Source organism: Hypanus sabinus, chromosome 16, assembly GCF_030144855.1.
Source record: "Hypanus sabinus isolate sHypSab1 chromosome 16, sHypSab1.hap1, whole genome shotgun sequence".
NCBI lineage: Eukaryota > Metazoa > Chordata > Chondrichthyes > Myliobatiformes > Dasyatidae > Hypanus > Hypanus sabinus.
The window spans coordinates 89,012,608-89,031,129 of NC_082721.1; the positions used below are offsets into that span (position 1 = coordinate 89,012,608).

At 43.6% G+C, this 18,522-nt stretch overlaps 1 protein-coding gene across 3 annotated transcripts in view; it reads right to left on the reverse strand.

Annotated features, from left to right (window-relative positions):
* The window catches only part of LOC132406557 (collagen alpha-1(XI) chain-like), a 404,353-nt gene that overhangs the window by 273,948 nt on the left and 111,883 nt on the right, over positions 1-18,522 (reverse strand). For 2 of the 3 annotated variants that reach the window (XM_059992380.1, XM_059992379.1), the window contains exons 6-7: positions 11,987-12,145; positions 4,624-4,770 (exon numbers count right to left, since the gene is read on the reverse strand). In XM_059992380.1, the coding sequence (XP_059848363.1) occupies positions 4,624-4,770; positions 11,987-12,145 (306 nt within the window). The remainder of the gene's footprint in view (positions 1-4,623; positions 4,771-11,986; positions 12,146-18,522) is intronic. The other variant, XM_059992381.1, reaches the window with a different exon arrangement.

An 18,522-nucleotide genomic window follows, 5' to 3' on the forward strand; every position in this document is an offset into this window, starting at 1 on the left:
TGCATTTGCAAATTTCTCCCAAGATTAGTCCTAAACATCCTGCATTTGTTGTAAGCCCCAGATTCTGCACAAGTCAACTTCTTGAGCTACCTAAATACAATCACCTGCCACTTGGGTGAGTATACCTGTATATAATCAAAATCTGGTTTAATATAACCGGCATATGCCATGAAATACCTGCTTGTTAATGCTAATATCTAATCAGCCAATCATCCAGCAGCAACTCAAGGCATAAAAGCATGATGACATAGTCAAGAGGTTTAGTTGTTGTTCAGACCAAACATCAAAATAGGGAAGTAATGTGATCTGAGTGACTTTGACTGTGGAATGATTGTCGGTGCCAGATGGGGTGGTTTGAGTATCTCAGAAACTGCTGATCTCCTGGGATTTTCACACACAAGAACTTACAGAGTTTACAGAGTATGGTGCGATAAACAAAAACAAAATCCTGTAAGCCGCAGCGTGGGCAAAAGCACCTTGTTAATTAGAGAGGTCAGAGGAGAATGGCCAGACTGGCTCAAACTGACAGTAACTCTAATAACCACACAATACAATGGTAATATACAGATAAGCATCTCTGAATGCCCAATGCATCGAAAGTTGAAGTGAATGGGCTATTGGAGTGGGAGACCATGGATATAAATACTCAGTGGCCTTATAATTAGGTACAGGTGCACCCATACCACTGAGTGTGCCTCTCTCTTGCACTCTCAATGCAATTTAAAGCTAACTTTTTTCTCCTTTTCCTGGTTTTGACGTTCTACAATCTGAAGCACTAGCTCTATTTCTCTCTCCCCAGATGCTGCCTGACGTGCTGAGTGTTTCCATGTTTTGGGGCAGTACAGAGGAACCTTCAAGTACAACCACATAGTCCTCTGACAATGGAGTCACAGACAGAAAGGGCAATGAAGAAGGCTTTTGCCATGTTAGTCATTAGTCAGGCCACCGAGGATAAAAGGTGGGTGGTTATGGTGAGTTTGTAGGATGAAGCTGCAGATGGAGCTTTGTGTTCAGTTTTGGTCACCCTGTTATTGGAGAAATGTATTAAAATAGAAAGATTGCAGAAAAGAATTACAAGACCATTGACAAAGCAGGAGGGATGACATTTCTGGAGAGGATGGACAAACTAGGACCTTAATCTTCGGAGTGCAGGAGACAGATACATTTAAACTTTTTCCATTGTTGCGGAATCAAGACTAGAAGCGATAGGTTTAGTAAAGGAGGGGAAAGGAATCAAGACTAGAAGTGAGAGGTTTTAGGAAGGAAGGGAAAGTGAGAACGTGAGGGCTAACTTTTTCCCCAGCATTACCTCTGTCATTTCAGATTTTCAGCAACTGCATCTTTTCTTTTGTTTTTCCTTTCCTGCTTTGGCAGGAGACTAGCTAACAAACTGCCAGTAAGCAAAATATTCTTTTAAATTATCTAAAAGTTTGTCAATTCTTGTGGTACAACAGTATTTGTTTAATCAACAGAGAAAATAAATGAGTTCAAGACTTGCCAGAATTAATTGGCAGTTAATGTCCAGAGCTACCCCGCAAAGCAAGGGTAGGAGAGCAGGGCGGTTAAGTTACTAGACTAGTAGCCAGACAGGAGCATTGAGCTCGGTCATTAGTGAAATCCCATGATGGAAGCTAGGAAAGTTAAATTCAAATAATTAAACAAATACAGAATTATAAACAACTTTTGAAAAAGCAGGCTAGTCCCAACAATGGAAATCGGTGGATAGTTATCCAATCTCATCTGGTTCACTTTAGGGAGGTAAGCTGTTTGCCAGTCTGGCCTATGCTTAACTCCAGACACATCAAAATGCCTCTTCAGTTCACCAGCAATGATGGATGGACAATAAATGATGCCATTCTCAGTGACGTCTATATCCTGTGAGTGAATAAATAAAATATTATAAATCTTCTCAACCAAGTGCCAGCACAGTTGGCCAAATGTAATTTTTTCCAAGATTACAACAGTGACTACACTTCCAAAGCAATTCACTGGCTGTTATGCAACTGGGACATCTGTCAAGGGCTTCAGAAATACGTTTCTTATTTTCACTCCAGTGGTTTTGAAGGGACGTTAAGGACCCATGAAGAAAGATCTTCCCAGCAAACCAACCATCTGTTTAAGGGTTATCTGTCTTTCCAGCCATCTCTTTATCCAAGGCATGAACACATTGAATTGCAAGAGGCTGGTGCTGCTGATTTCCCACTGGAACTTCAACACTCAACAGCCAATGAGTGTGGTTTGCATAGACTTCCCTAGTTCTTCACCACTGCCAGACAAACACCAGGCCAAGAACACTCAAAACTGGATGATTCAAATTCTGAGAGTCTAATATTTCAATTCCTTGGGGAATTGCTGCACAGGATGCAAGTTCAGGAATTGGAGGCGAATAAGGAGTTGTAATTCCTCATACAGGTTTCCCTAAAGGTTAACTTGCAGGTTGACTCAATTAAAAAAGGAGGGAAAATGCAATGTTATCATCCATTTCCAGAGGACTAGAACATAAAAACAAAGATGTAATGCTAAGACTTTATAAGGCACTGATCAGACCACATTTGGTGAATTGTGAGCAGTTTTAGACCCTGTAAGTAAGGAAGGATATGCTAGTAATGAAGGGAGTCCAGAGAAAGTTTACAAGAATGACCTGGGATCTATATTCACTGGAATTTAGAAGAATGAGGTGGGGATCTCATTGAAACATAGCAAATATCAAAAGGCCCAGATAGAATGGACATGGAGAGGATTTTTCCAATTGTGTGAGAGCGTAGGACCAAAGGACACAGCCTCAATACAGAAAGGCATCCTTTAGAACAGAAATGAGAAGGAATTTCTTTATCCAGACATTAGTAGGTCTGTAGAATTCATTACCATGGACAACTGTGGAGGACAATTCATTTGTTATAATTAAAGTGGAGGTTGATTGGTATTTGATTAGTAAAGCCATTAAAGGTTACAAGAAAAAGGCAGGAGAATGAGGTTGAGAAGGAAAATAAATCTGCCATAATCAAAAGGCAAAGCAGACTTGGTTGGATGGATGACCTAACTGTGCTCCTTTGTCTTATGGTCTTACAAAATGCCAGAACCTAGTTCTTGCTGTCCAGCTCACCTCTGTCTCACACACAGCATACTGAACTGTGAATATCCAAGATGAGCTGGAGGTTATCACTGACACACAATGTATTGCGATTTATGCTGGTGTTTGAATTAATTGCAATGGGATCAACATCCCCAAACAAAGAAACTACGGTTTTATTGTTACTTTTCTTTTTTTTCCATTCCTTTCTAAGACATTTTATAAATATAATTAAGAATTAAGAAAAATAATTAAAATATAATTGTGTGCTTTTTACAGAAGCATGCAAGCTTATTTGAACAGAGGCAAAAACAGATCAGAATGTCAATAGATTAATCCGGGTGCAATCAGGAGTTTCCAGCAGAGGGTGGGTCACCCTTTGCCTCACAAGTCAACTCTAGTAGGGAGAGTGAGCACAGCCAACACACCCTATCCAGGGCCTGATGGCATGGGACGTGGTGTGTGGAGGTCCGAGACGCTGGTCCAGATCCAGGACAATCCTCCCCTTCGTAATTGCTGCAAATCTTTCAGTATGGTGTGGGAGAGGGGACAGATCAAAAATTGGATCCTCAAAAACGGTTGATTTTGTTGCTGCCTACAGAAGGGCTGCACTCTTGTGTAGCAGTTAGCTGAGTGCAGCGATCCAGGTTCAATTCTGCTACTGTCAGTAAGGAGCTTGTGCATGCTCCCCTTAAATGTGTGAGTTCCAGCTGCTACAGATTCCGTCCACATTCAAAAGACATGCGAGTTAGGAGGTCAAATGGGCAGAGCAGGCTCATCTGGCCAGATGGGCCTACATCGTGATGTATGTCTAGATAAAAAAAAACAAATGGAAAGTGGCTATATTTCATTAGGAGTTTGAGGAGACTTGGTTTATCACCAAAGACTCCCACAAACTTGTACAGATGTACTGTGGTGGAGAGCATTCTAACTGGTTGCATCACTGTCTGGTATGAAGGTGCCATTGCACAGGATCAGAAAATGCTGCAGGAAGTTGTAAACTCCGTCAGCTCCATCATGGGCGACAGCCTCCCCAGCATCCAGGATATCTTCACTTGTCATTTCTACCATCAAGGATCCTGAAGCCAATTTTATCAGAAAAATCATTCAAAATTCACTCAATATAGTAACCATACTTCCACAGTATTGTAATGAATGGAATCAAAAGGACATGAGGATGATAAGAATGAACGATTAGTAACAGTAGAGAGAGTGGAAACGTATTCTGCTGTACATATCAGAATCTGAATCAGGTTTATTATCACCGGCATGTGACGTGAAATTTGTTAACTTAGCAGCAGTAGTTCAATGCAGTACATAATCTAGCAGAGAGAGAGAAAGAGAAAAGATAATAAATAAAATAAAACATAATAAATAAACAAGTATTTGCATACATCTGACATTTGAACATAATAATATTAGAGGAACTAGTTCATCTTGGGTCAGGCAGGTCTGGTCAGGTTTTCATATCACAAAACCATTATTGAGTGATACTTGAAGGTTAAAACAGCTTTGAACCTTAATTCTAAGGATAACATTACAGTACAGGTTACCTCATGATCCGTGACATTTTCCTCCACGACAGCAGTAGCAGCTAGAGAGGCATTATAGATGGCTGAGTCCAAATCCGTGTAATATTCCGGACCGAGAAGATAATCGTAGACGTTGTCCACTTCTTCCACTGAACGGAGCTCAGTATCCTGAGACAGGTGTGGAATAGTGTAGGAATTAGGCAAATCCTGCTCCATGTAGCCTATCCTGGCTGCAACTTCAGGAGCAGAGAGGTGACCTCTGCTAACGCATGTCTATACATCTGATCAACACCTGATGTGAAGAACAAGAGGATCTACAAGTATGTGAAGAGCAAGAGGATAAGACGTGAGAGAATAGGACCAATCAAGTGAGACAGTGGAAAGTGCTTAAGGAACCGGACGAGACAGGAGTGGTACTTAATGAATACTTTGCTTCAGTATTCACTATGGAAGAGGACCTTAACAATTGTAGGGATGACTTACAGCAGACTGAAAAGCTTGAGCATGTAGATATTAAGAAAGAGAATGTGCTGGAGCTTTTGGAAAGCATCGAGTTGCATAGGTCACCGGAACCGGAGAAGATATACACCAGGAAGGTGAGGGAGGAGATTGCTGAGCCTCTGGCAATAAGCATTGCATCATCAATGGGGACAGGAGAGGTTCCGGAGAATTGGAGTGTTGCCGATGTTGTTCCCTTGTTCAAGAAAGGCAGTAGAGAAAGCCCAGGAAATTATAGACCTGTAATTCTTACTTCAGTGGTTGGTAATTTGATGGAGAAGATCCTGAAAGGCAGGATTTATGGACATTTAGAGAGGCATAATATGATTAGGAATAATCAGCATGGCTTTGTCAAAGGCAGGTCGTGCCTTATGAGCCTGACTGTATATTTGAGGATGTGACTATACACATTGATGAAGGTAGAGCAATAGATGTAGTGTATATGGATTTCAGCAAGGCATTTAATAAGGTGCCCCATGCAAGGCAGATTGAGAAAGTAAGGAGGTATAGGTTGCAAGGGGACCTTGCTTTGTGGATCTAGAATTGGCTTGCCACAGAAGTTAAAGAGTGGTTGTAGATGGATCATATTCTGCATGGAGGTTGGTGACCAGTGGTGTACCTCAGGGATCTGTTGTAGAACCCCTTCTCTTCATGATTTTTATAAATGACCTGGATGAGGAAGTGTAGGGATGGGTTAGTAAGTTTGTTGATGACACAAAGGTTGGGGATATTGTGGACAGTGTGGAGGGCTGTCAAAGCTTACAGCGGGACACCGATATGATACAAAACTGGGGTGAGAAGTGGCAGATGGAGTTCAACCCAGATAAGTGTGAAGTGGTTCATTTTGGTAGGTCAAATATGATGGCAGAATATAGTATTAATGTTAAGACTCTTGGCAGTGTGGAGTATCAGAGGGATCTTGGATTCCGTGTCTATAGGACATTCAAAACTACTGCGCAGGTTGACCATGTGGTTAAGAAAGCAAATGGTGATTTGGCCTTCATCAACTGTGGGATTGACTTCAAGAGCCGAGAGATAATGGTACAGCTGGGGACCTGGTCAGACCCCACTTGGAGTACTGTGCTCAGTTCTGGTCGCCTCATTACAGTAAGGATGTGGAAGCCATAGAAAGGGTGGAGAGGAGATTTACAAGGATGTTGCCTGGATTGGGGAGCATGCCTTGTGAGAATAGGTTGAGTGAACTTGACTTTTTTTCCTTGGAGCGACGGAGGATGAGAGGTGACATGATAGAGGTGTATAAGATGATGAGAGGCATTATTCGTCCAGATAGTCAGAAGCTTTTCCCCCAGGGCTGAATTAGCTAACACATGAGGGCACAGTTTTAAGATGCTTGGAATTAGGTACAGAGGGGATGTCAAGGGTAAGTTTTTTTACGCAGAGAGTGGTGAGTGCATGGAATAGGCTGCTGGCAACTGTGGTGGAGGCGAATACAGTAAGGTCTTTCAAGATCAACATGGACAACCCACTGGATGAACTCAGCAGGTCAGGCAGCATCCGTGGAAACAAGCAGTCAATGATTTGGGCCGATAACCCTTCGTCAGGACTGAAGAAGGAGGGGGCAGTGGCAGTGGAAGAAGGTGTGGGGAGGGTGGGAAGAAGGCTGGTAGGTGCCAGATGAAAAACCAATCAGAGGAAAGATCAAGGGGTGGAGAAGGGGAAGCAGGGAGGGGATAGACAGGAGAGGTGAAGAAGGAATGTAAGGGGAAAGCACTATGGGTAGTAGAAGAAGGCATAATCATGAGAGAGGTGATAGGCAGCTGGAAGAGGAGGCAGAGTGTAAGTGGGATGGGGGAAGGGAGAGGGAGGGAATTACTGGAAGTTGGGGAATTCGATGTTCATACCAAGGGGCTGGAGACTACCCAGACGGTATATGAGGTGTTGCTCCTCTAATCTGAGTTTGGCCTCATCACGGCAGTAGAGGAGGCCATGTATGGACATATCCAAATGGGAACGTGAAGCAGAGTTGAAGTGGGTGGCAACTGGGAGATCCTGTCTGTTGTTGCGGACGCAGCAACAAAGGTCAAGAGGCTCCTGGATAGGTACATGAAGCTTAGAAAAACAGAGTACTATGGGTAACCCTATGTAATTTCTAAAGTAAGTACATGTTCAGTATGGTATTGTGGGCTGAAGGGCCTGTATTGTGCTGTAGGTTTTCTCTGTTTCTAACACAAGTGAATTAGTCTCATTAGGCTCCACAGTCAGCCAGGAGCTCAGGGTGAGGAGGTTGAAACTTGAAATACATTTCTTTGAGTCACCTTCTAAATCATGTTAATATCCTTTACCATCTTCCCAGGTGGTAACGACCCAATTTTTTCTCGTCACCTTCTAAATCATGCCTAAATCCTTCACCACTTTCCCATGCGGTAAGAACCCAAGTTTTTTCAGATAGGAGACCTCGATCAATGTGTACTTATTTTGCTTTCCTGATGCAGGAAATTTCAAATCCTTTGATGCCCCGCCTTTTTTGTTTTCAGTTCAACTGATGTACTGTAAATCCTCTCCAACACCCCTAACTCTCTTTCTATGTCACCCCAACTAAGAGATCAGGCCAAGCAACATTATAACTGTCCCTTTCGTCTTCCTTCCTTGTCAATGTATACTTCTTGAATTCAATTTGTAAGAAACAATGAGATTAGAAGATGATGCTTCCAGTTGTTGGTTTAAAGTCTCTGTCACCTCAGTGCAATGCATTTCATCATCTGCCACACTGTTGAGAAGGGAAGGAAATAGGAGAGAGAGATAGAGAGGTGGACAGTGTTTTGAACTATCAGCAACCCAATGACCAGTCTACCACGAGCTCCAACGTCACGGAGAGGTCTTCCACTTTTGTTTTCACCTGTAAATTCCTCCGAATGAAATAAATAATGAAATAGCAATTAAACAAATCTAAGATGGTGATGAAGTGAATGGTGATTTAACATTATATAATGCATGAGGTTAAAGACTAGCAAATGAATTGTAAAAAGCTGGATTATTGCTTTTGGTTACAGCTGTGAAGCGCACATTCCAATGATCAGCAATGTCTCAGTAATGTATTAATCCATTTGCAACAGATAAGCTCTTCAAACCCCATTCAAATTGCATTAGAACCGTCACATGAGGGTGGGGTGGGGGGGCGCAAGGAGCAGGGCAGGAAGGGAAGGAGAATGGTATGAGGAGTAGAGTTGATGCAATCATACCAGGACAAAAACTTGCTAAATTCTCTCATTTTCCCAGCTTCTGAGTAAAATTTACCTACACCTCCCAGGGAAGGGTCATTTTCTGACTCTGCTCTTGACCAGAACCCCACCACCCTCCATCATCTCAAAGCAGTTAACCATCTAATAATCATTTCATTAAATCAACTGGATGGGCAGGCAGGGCAGGTTTAGGGGCAAATGAGTCAAATGTGGGCACATGGGACTGACTCAGATGGACAATTTGGTGGCATGGATGAATTAGGCTGAATGGCCTGTTTCCATGTTGTATGACATGATAAAGCCATCTCTCTAAACATCTTCTCCCAAGACAGTTTTCCTTTGGCAATCTGGAGTTCTTTCCCCAAATGGCTTATAGATTTAAACACATTGAGACCAAGAGCTTTAAATTTTGTGAGGTAAATATTTAGAGAGATTGAAGGCATATAAAAATTATGATCATTGATAGTCTAATTGATTCCAGAAAGTTGTTTTTGGAAAGTGAAGGTTCCCTCCCTTTCACAGCTTTATTTAGTTACCCTGAAATTTTCCTGAAAAGTGGTGACAAGGGAGTTACTTTTTACAGTGAAATAGATGGGCATGCTGCCAGAGTAAGGATCTGAGTGATCAGTTTATACCTTACAATTACTATAATGATACAAGTCATTAAAACTATGAGCTGAATACCAAGACAGCGATCCCGTCAGTCTGATTATCTGCTGCATTCCTGCATGTTTTCCTTCACAAGCACCATCACATAGCCCATCTGGGAAGTCTCTAACCCAGTTGGAGTTCCAATGGTCATCAGTTTCTCCAACTTCTGGTACTTACCCCTTTCCATTTCTTTCTTCCCCATTCTAGTTACCCCCTCAAACCTTCTCTTCTCCTTAGCTGACCTCACCTCCCTCGGGCACTTCTTCCCCTTCTCCTTCTTACATGGTCCACTGTCCATCTCCTATTAGATTCCTTCTTTACCTATCACCACCCAGCTTCTTATTTCATTCCCCCTTCACCCAGCCACCCATTTACCCCCTCACCTGATGTCACCTATCACTTGCCAGCTTGTACACCTATCCCTCCAAACTTATTTAGTTTGGCTGCTGGCCTCATCCTTTCCAGTCACATGAAGGCAGCACCCATCATCAGGGACAACACCCCCCACCCCACCATCCAGGCTATGATGCTGCCATCAGGAAGAAAGAACAGGAGCCTCAGGGCTCACACCTGCAGGTTCAGGAATAACCATGACACCTCAACCATCAGGCTCTTGAACCAAAGGGGATAAGTTCACTTGGAATGTTCTCACACCTATGCACTCACTTTCAAGGACTTTTCACCTCCTATTCCCAATATTTATTTATTATTAGCATTTCTTTATTTCCTTGCTTTTTGTATTTGCACAGTTTGCTGTGTTTTGTTTACACACTTGTTGTCTGTTCTGTTGGGTGTGGTCTTTCATTGATTCTATTATGGTTATTGGATTTATTGAGTATGCCCCCAAGAAAATGAATCTCAGGATCGTACCTGGTATTGCATTAATGCACAAAGTAAATTTATTATCAAAGTGCATATATGGTTCATCCACGGCTTCTGATTGTGGAAGGCTCAATGATTTTGTGGGGACACACTCATCTACAACTACTTTTTATAAAGTCTGACAACTGTGGTATGTTCATCATTTAGATTCACAAGTGAGACCTTGAACACAGCCCAGTGCACTGACGCAAAGCAATGTACGTAGTGCACGGAATCGCGTCAAGGCTCACTGGCGCCGCCTTGCCAACAAACTTCTTGTGAATGTTCTTGATAATGAATTTACTTTGAACTTTGCAGGCGCAGGAAGTACAAGCCAACTCGCTGCCTGACAAGGACTGGAACCCTGACTGAAGAGCTGTGAAAGCAGCAGTGTGACTGCGCTCACTTGCCTCAGCATGGCTCAATCTTTGCCTGAAACAGCCCAGTGCCAAACCAGAACTGCGGAGTCTCACGGGGAGTTTCAAGACGGAGTGTGAGCATTTCAAGGATGTCTTAACAATCTCAATACAGCATTTGATCTCCAAACACCATCTCCTAAATCAGAAATTGGCAGCCAATAAATAACTTGATTTCAAATCAGAGTTATTCTTTATTTATTGACAAAATGTTTTTGGCAATGCCAGTATCTATTCCACACCCTCTCCCCCTTCCTCCACTGAATTAGACCATAAGACACATGGTCAGAATTAGGCCATTTGGCCCACAGAGGCTAGTCTGTCATCCCATCATGATTGCTTTATTATCCCACTTAATCCCATTCTCCTGCCTTTTTCCCGTAACCTTTGATGCCTTTGCTAATCAAGAACCTATCAACCGCTCCTTTAAATATATCCAATGACTTGGTCTCCATAGCCATCACTAGCAACAAATTCCACAGATTCACTACCCTCTGGTTAAAGAAATTCCTCCTAATCTGAGCTCTAATTGGATATCCCTCTACTCTGAGGCTGTGCTTTCTGATCCTCGATACCCCCCACTATAGTAAACATCCTTTCCACATTGGTTCCTATTGGAGGAAATTCCCCTCTGAACTGAGTGATTAGACTGCTCTTTTCCGGAGTGCAGTGATGTGTCAACCATACTGACATGGTCCTTGAGTCACAGATTGTAAAGATCAGGCAGGGGCAGACAGTTTCCTTCCCCAAATGACTTTGGCAAACCTGACAGAACTTTACTTGCCCCAGTCCAGTGATGTGATCTGTTATGAACCATCTGGGTGGCACAAGTAACACTGCCACTTGCGTGGCATTCTGATACCACTAGTGACCAAACATCGATTCCTGCCCACTGTATATTGTTGATACGTGTGCTCCCCCCATGACTGTGTGTTCCCGTCACTGTCTGTATGTTGTTGGTACATGTGTTCCCCCCGAGACTGTGTGTTCCCGTCACTGTCTGTATGTTGTTGGTACGTGTGTTCCCCCCGAGACTGTGTGTTCCCGTCACTGTCTGTATGTTGTTGGTACGTGTGCTCCCCCCCCCCCGTGACTGTGTGTTCCCGTCACTGTCTGTATGTTGTTGGTACGTGTGCTCCCCCCCCCCCCCCCCGTGACTGTGTGTTCCCGTCACTGTCTGTATTTTACTGGTACGTGTGCTCCCCCCATGACTGTGTGGGTTTCCTCCAATGCTCTGGTTTCCTCACACAACAACAGACACAGCTTACGGGGTACGCAGTGGGCAAGCTTTGTTGGTGTCGGAAGATTAGCAACACTTGCAGTCCTTTGGACTGTTCATGTCATTGATGTAAATGATGCATCTCCCTGGATGTTTCAATGTGTATATAACAAATAACGCTGATGTAACTTTTACTTGGATTGACATCCCTCCTCCGCTGTTTCCCATGGTAGGATTTCAACCTATATCACTCGATTCTTACCCCACCTTTAGGATCAAAGTAAGCATTCCCCCTCAAATAAATTAACCATTGTGCTGACAATAACCTGATAACTCTTCAACTTCCTTTCCCTCCTGACCAACTGGTGTCTCAAAAGCAACCTGGAAATGGGGGTCCGGAGAAAGTGGCAGGAATGTAATGTGAACAGGGCTTTGTAGAGCTTAGCATGCCTGTGTTAAGTCAGCAGAATCACATGTCAGTCATCGAAGCTCCTCCTACATTGCCCTAAGGAGGTGCTCAGTGGATTTACATCATCTACCTGTTCCCTAACCCCAAATGTTTCTATCTTTTGCCGGGCAGCCCGATCTTTCTTCTTCCTTTTGCGATTTTTTCTCGATTTCTTTCTGCCCTTGCCCTTCTTTTTAGAGCGTTTGCGATCCCTCTTCTTTTTTTTGTGGCGGGGTCGAGAGGTCGTTGTCTGTAAAAAGCAGCGAGAGAGAGAATCTGAAGCCAAGGAGACGCAAAGGGATTGCAGAGAGACGGCCGTGTGGGAGGTTGTAATGCAAGGATTTAACGCTGAGGCTTTATAAGGCATTGGTCAGATCATATTTGGAGTATTGTGAGCAATTTTGGGCCCTTTGTCTGAGAAAGGATGAGCTGGCATTGGAGGAGATCCAGAGGAGGTTCATGAGAATGATCACGGGAATGAAAGGGTTAACTTAAAAACCCATTTAGTACTTAAGTTTAGAAAAATGTCAGGAGAAATGTCATTGAAATGTACCAAACATTGAAAGGCCTAGGCAACACACACAAAATGTTGAAGGAACTCAGCAGATCAGGCAGCATCTATGGAAATGAATGAATGGTCAACGTTTCAAACAACACCCTTGTCCAGGACTTGAAAGGCCTAGACAGAGTGGACATGAAGAGGATGTTTCCTAAAGTGGGAGAGATTTAGACTAGAGGGCACAGCCTCAGAATACAAGAATGTCCTTTTAGAACAGAGACAAGGAAAGAATTTTTATTTTTAGCCAGAGGCTGGTCAATCTATGGAATTCAGTACCACAGATGGTTGTACAGACCAAAATTGGATATATTTTAAATGGGGGGGGGGGGGAATGCAGTGATAATATCTTGATGAGTAAGAGCTTCAAATGTTATGGGAAGAGGTCAGGAGAATGGGGTTGTGAGAAAAAAATGAGTCAAATGACCTAATTCTCCTATGTTGTATGGTATGGAAGTAAGGAAGTAGCCCAAGAAATAGTGGATGCATTAGTGATAATTTTTCAAAACTCCTTAGATTCTGGATTAGTTCCTGAGGATAGGAGGGTGGCTAATGTAACCCCACTTTTTAAAAAAGGAGGGAGTGAGAAACCAGGGAATTATAGACCGGTTAGTCTGACATCGGTGGTGGGCAAAATGCTAGAGTCGGTTATCAAAGATGTGATAACAGCACATTCGGAAAGAGGTGAAATCATCGGACAAAGTCAACATGGATTTGTGAAAGGAAAATCATGTCTGAAGAATCTTATAGAATTTTTTGAAGATGTAACTAGTAGAGTGGATAGGGGAGAGCCAGTCGATGTGGTATATTTAGATTTTCAAAAGGCTTTTGACAAGGTCCCACACAGGAGATTAGTGTGCAAACTTAAAGCACACGATATTAGGGGTATGGTGTTGGTGTGGATAGAGAATTGGTTGGCAGACAGGAAGCAAAGAGTGGGAGTAAACGGGACCTTTTCAGAATGGCAGGCAGTGACTAGTGGGTACCGCAAGGCTTAGTGCTGGGACCCCAGTTGTTTACAATATATATTAATGATTTAGACGAGGGAATAAAATGCAGCATCTCCAAGTTTGCGGATGACACGAAGCTGGGCGGCGGTGTTAGCTGTGAGGAGGATGCTAAGAGGATGCAGGGTGACTTGGATAGGTTAGGTGAGTGGGCAAATTCATGGCGGATGCAATTTAATGTGGATAAATGTGAGGTTATCCACTTTGGTTGCATGCAAGAACAGGAAAACAGGTTATTATCTGAATGGTGGCCAATTAGGAAAAGGGGAGGTGCAACGAGACCTGGGTGTCATTGTACACCAGTCATTGAAGGTGGGCATGCAGGTACAGCAGGCGGTGAAAAAGGCAAATGGTATGCTGGCATTCATAGCAAAATGATTTGAGTACAGGAGCAGGGAGGTTCTACTGCATTTGTACAAGGCCTTGGTGAGACCGCACCTGGAGCATTGTGTGCAGTTTTGGTCCCCTAATCTGAGGAAAGACATTCTTGCCATAGAAGGAGTACAAAGAAGGTTCACCAGATTGATTCCTGGGATGGCAGGACTTTCATATGAAGAAAGACTGGATCGACTAGGCTTATACTCACTGGAATTTAGAAGATTGAGGGGGAATCTTATTGAAATGTATAAAATTCTAAAGGGATTGGACAGTCTAGATGCAGGAAGATTGTTTCCGATGTTGGGGAAGTCCAGAATGAGGGGTCACAGTTTAAGGATAAAGGGGAAGCCTTTTAGGACTGAGATGAGGAAAAAACTTCTTCACACAGAGAGTGGTGAATCTGTGGAATTCTCTGCCACAGGAAACAGTTGAGGACAGTTCATTGGCTATATTTAAGAGGGAGTTAGATATGGCCCTTGTGGCTAAAGGGATCAGGGGGTATGGAGAGAAAGCAGCTACAGGGTTCTGAGTTGGATGATCAGCCATGATCATACTGAATGGTGGTGCAGGCTCGAAGGGCCGTATGGCCTACTCCTTCACCTATTTTCTATGTTTCTATGTGTGTTCATAAGGATTGGTTGGAGGGAATTCTCCTCCTTATGGTTTGTTTATAGGGATTGGTAGTGGGTGAATTCTCCCCATGCCTAGTGGTGTGTGTATTGGGATTGGTAGTGGGTGAATTCTCCCTGTGTCCAGTGGTGTGTTTATAGGGATTGCTAGTTTATGAATTCTCCCCCTATATCTAGTCGTGTGATTATAGGGATTGGTAATGGGTGAATTCTCCCCGTGTCTAGTGGTGTGATTATAGGCATTGGTAGTGGGTGAATTCTCCTCCTTTGACTTATGGTGCAGTTACAGAAATTAGCAGTGGACAAATTCTCCTCCTATCTACAGAAGAAACTGCAATTAAAGGTAGTGGTGTGCCACCTTCTTGAGGTATTGCAGTTCCTCAAGTGAAAGTGCTACCGCAGTGTGGTTAGCGAATTCATTCTGGGATTTAGACAGTGCAGTTGGGCAGGGTGTTCTAGGATTTCAATTTGGTGCTGTTGGGGAAGGAATTCTGGTATTTAGACAATGTTGTTTGGGAGGAAGTTCTGGGATTTAGACAGAGTGCTGTTGGGGAGGCGTTCCTGGACTTAGACCCAGTGCTACCAGGGAAGGAGTTCCAGGATTAGACACTGCTCTGATGAAAGAGTTGTGAAGTATTTCAAAGTCAGGTTGATGATCAACTTTGCAGGGTATCTGCAAGAAGTTGTGTTGTCATAAAATTATTGCCTTTGTCCATCTAGGTGGAAAAGCCGCCAGGTCATGAGGTGATATTGGAACAGCCTAGGTTAGTCCCTGGTGGTGGTTTGATGTAGTGTCAGTCAGCTGGTCTGGATAGTGTCCAGTTTCCTGAGAGTTGTTCGAGCTGCATTCCTCAAGGAAAGAGAGAGTATTTCATCATGCTTCTGACTTTTGCTGTCTGGATGGTGTATTGGCTTTATAGAGTCAGAGAGTGAGTTATTGACTGCTGGAGACACCCAGTCTCTGGCCTGCTCTTGTGAACATGGTATAAGATGTGTGCTAGTCTGGTTGAGTTTGAGGTCAGTGGTGACCTCCCCTAAAGTGCCATTGTGGGATTTGACATGGGGAATCCATTGTCTGTTGGTGGATGGTTAGACTGCTTCTCAGAGACAGTTGGTGCCAAGCAGTTTCTATAGCATGAATATTACTTGCTTTTTCTCAGTCCATGGCTGAAAGCTGCCCACGTTTATTTGACCAGGAAAATTGTTGAGAAACAATACCTAAGGGAGTATCCATTAGTATGGGCAATAAGAAATAATAGTCCTATTTCCAAGGGAAATTATAGTCCTATTTCCAAGGGAAATTTGCCTGACATACCCTGCACTGCACTTACCACTGGTGTACACAGCAGCTGTGCCAAGTAATAGTCTCAATTGACCATGTTACATTGTCACACTCTACATCAACATAATGTGTGCACAGAGTCAACTGTGTGCATGGCACTGGAACTGGCAGGGTGGTGAAACATTAAACACAGAAGTGCTGCCAGCCAACTGGTATGAGATCAGCCAAGCCAGCTGGCAAGTTGACCTGTAGCTTCAAAGAGTGGCACACAGAAGATGTGGGGCAGATGAGTGGTTGAGAAGATCTGGAATGGGAATTCCAGAACTTAGGACCTTAATACTTGAAGGCACGAATTACGTGAACAACTCGTCAGCCCAACATTAACCCGAATGGGAGAGATCTCATTGGGTTGAGGAAGGTCACACTGGCAAAGATGGCTGAGAAACACAAGGAGATAATGAAACATCAATTGGGATAGGAGTCAGTGTTCATCAGCACACAAAATGGGACAAAAGGATTTGGCGAGTTGGGTTGAGGCGATGAGTTTGAGGAGCTGAGAACAAGGGAGAATTTAAGGTAAGTATCCCATGAAGAAACCAAGCGCAATAAACCCTTCACCACTGGAAACAAATTGATAAGGGGGTGTGTGTGGAGCTGGATGATTGAGAGAAAATGGAGAGGGGTTTGCAGAAGCTCAGATACTCAATTTCAAGCCACATAAGAAACAGACAAATGGAGGGTTATGTCAATGGAAAGATTAGGTTGATATTGAATGGGGTCCAAACGTCAGCACAACATTGTAGGCCAAAAGACTTGTACTATGCTGTACTATTCTATAATCCACTCAATTGCCACAGGAGTGCCAAGTAAAAGAGAAGACATCAAGAGGAAAGTGCTGGAGCTGGGAATGCTGACAATAGAAGGAAAGATTTGCCAATCCAGACTGTGTTCCTCTTAAAACTTGTGTTGAATGTGTTGAATTCTGTTCACTTCCCCACCCCCCCCCCAACACTTTGTTTTTACTTTTTCAATCTTTCAAACTTCACATTTTCACCTGGGAGCCTAGAAAAAAAGGTTATACACACACACATACACACACACACACACACACACACACACACCGAGTAAATCACAATTTGTCAATTCTTCTCAAGTCTGCAATGACCCTGTAATCTCCTCTCATTTGAAGCTCTCCATAAAGCGAGGTATGTGCATACCTGGACGGATGGTGGGGTGGAATGGTAGTGTAGTGGTTAGCACAATGCTTTCCCGTACTGGTGACCCGGGTTCAATTCCTGTTGTTGCCTGCAAGGAGTTTGTACATTCTCCCTGTGACTGCATGGTTCCCTCCAGGTGCTCCGGTTTCCTCCCAACACAGGTGCACTGGTTGGTAGGATAATTGGCCATTGTAGATTGTCCCGTGATTAGGCTCCGGTTAACTCAAGGGATTGCTGGGTGGTTCAGCTCGAAGGGCCATTCCACTCTGTATCTCAATCAATTAATCAGTCAATAAATGAAAACAGTTATGGTTCACCAGGAAACAAAGAATCAGGAACTAAAAAAATGAGAATTCTGGAAATACACAATCAGTTAGTCAGCGCCTGTGTGGAAAGAAACTGTTTTGAGTTAATGACTCTTCATTAGAATTCGAAAAATAGGAAGACAAATGTGGTTTCATCTGCAGAGAAGGAAAGGTGGAGAGAAGAAAGAAATAGCTGTCAAGTTATCAATGTAACAGTTACTTTAAAAAAACAAACTGATACCCTGATAAACCAAAACTTAACAGATGAAAACAAAGGTACAGTGGCTTCTGTGAAGTATGGGTTATCTGAAACTAGCTCAATATTATGTGTAATGTACCCCCTCAGTTGAGGAGGGGCTGGTCCTCAAGGATATACTGGGCACCATGTGTCCAAGTAAAAAGCTTTCGCCAACAGACCCCATGTGCCTGTGAAGTAGCAACAATGGCCCACCTTGTCTAACCTATGTTTTATGACTGTATTCAGAGTCATATAGCACAGAGACAGGCCTTAGGCCTAACCATTGTCCATGCCAAACATTGCACACATCTATTCCTGGGGGGGGTGGGGGAGTGTGGGGAGAGGAGACAAGGGAGAGGTTGAGAAGTTGCACAACTCAAAGAAGATTTATGAGAGCCCAAAGCCAGCCCACATTCCTCAGCTGGGTCAGAGGTCGAGCACTTCAGTTGACAGCTGTCATGCTTGTTTAACCCACTGTGACCCAATGAGTGCCACGTTTTGACAAATTGGGAGCTGCAGACAGACACTTGATGCCCACGCTCCTTGTATAAGTGGTGTGGGAAGGTGGGTGTGCTGGGGAGGGAGGTGGGGGGGACGACGACTGCGATCACTGATCCAGGAACGAGCACAGGGACAGTATCAAACGTCATGCAGGAGGAGATCTACAAGTAACTGGCTTTCTATTTCCAGAAACTAAATGATATTTTTATCTGAGAATACATGTTCCTTGTTGTCATGGTTATTTAATGATGGCAGAGAGCCAAGTGTTACACAGTGACACAGCTGCTGGAGGGCTGCTGACACTCAGCCCCGTCTGTCTCTGGTGCTGTCTTTGCACTTGCTCCCCGGTCTCCGACAGTGCTTTAGCTTCCACACTCCAACGGCCAAAAGACATGTATACTAGTAAACCAACCTACCATATTGCAAATTGAATAGGTATACGGACCAAGGGGAGAGTTGCCCCAAGCGTGCGGGCCACGGGGAGAGTCACCCCAGGCGTGCGGGTCACGGGGAG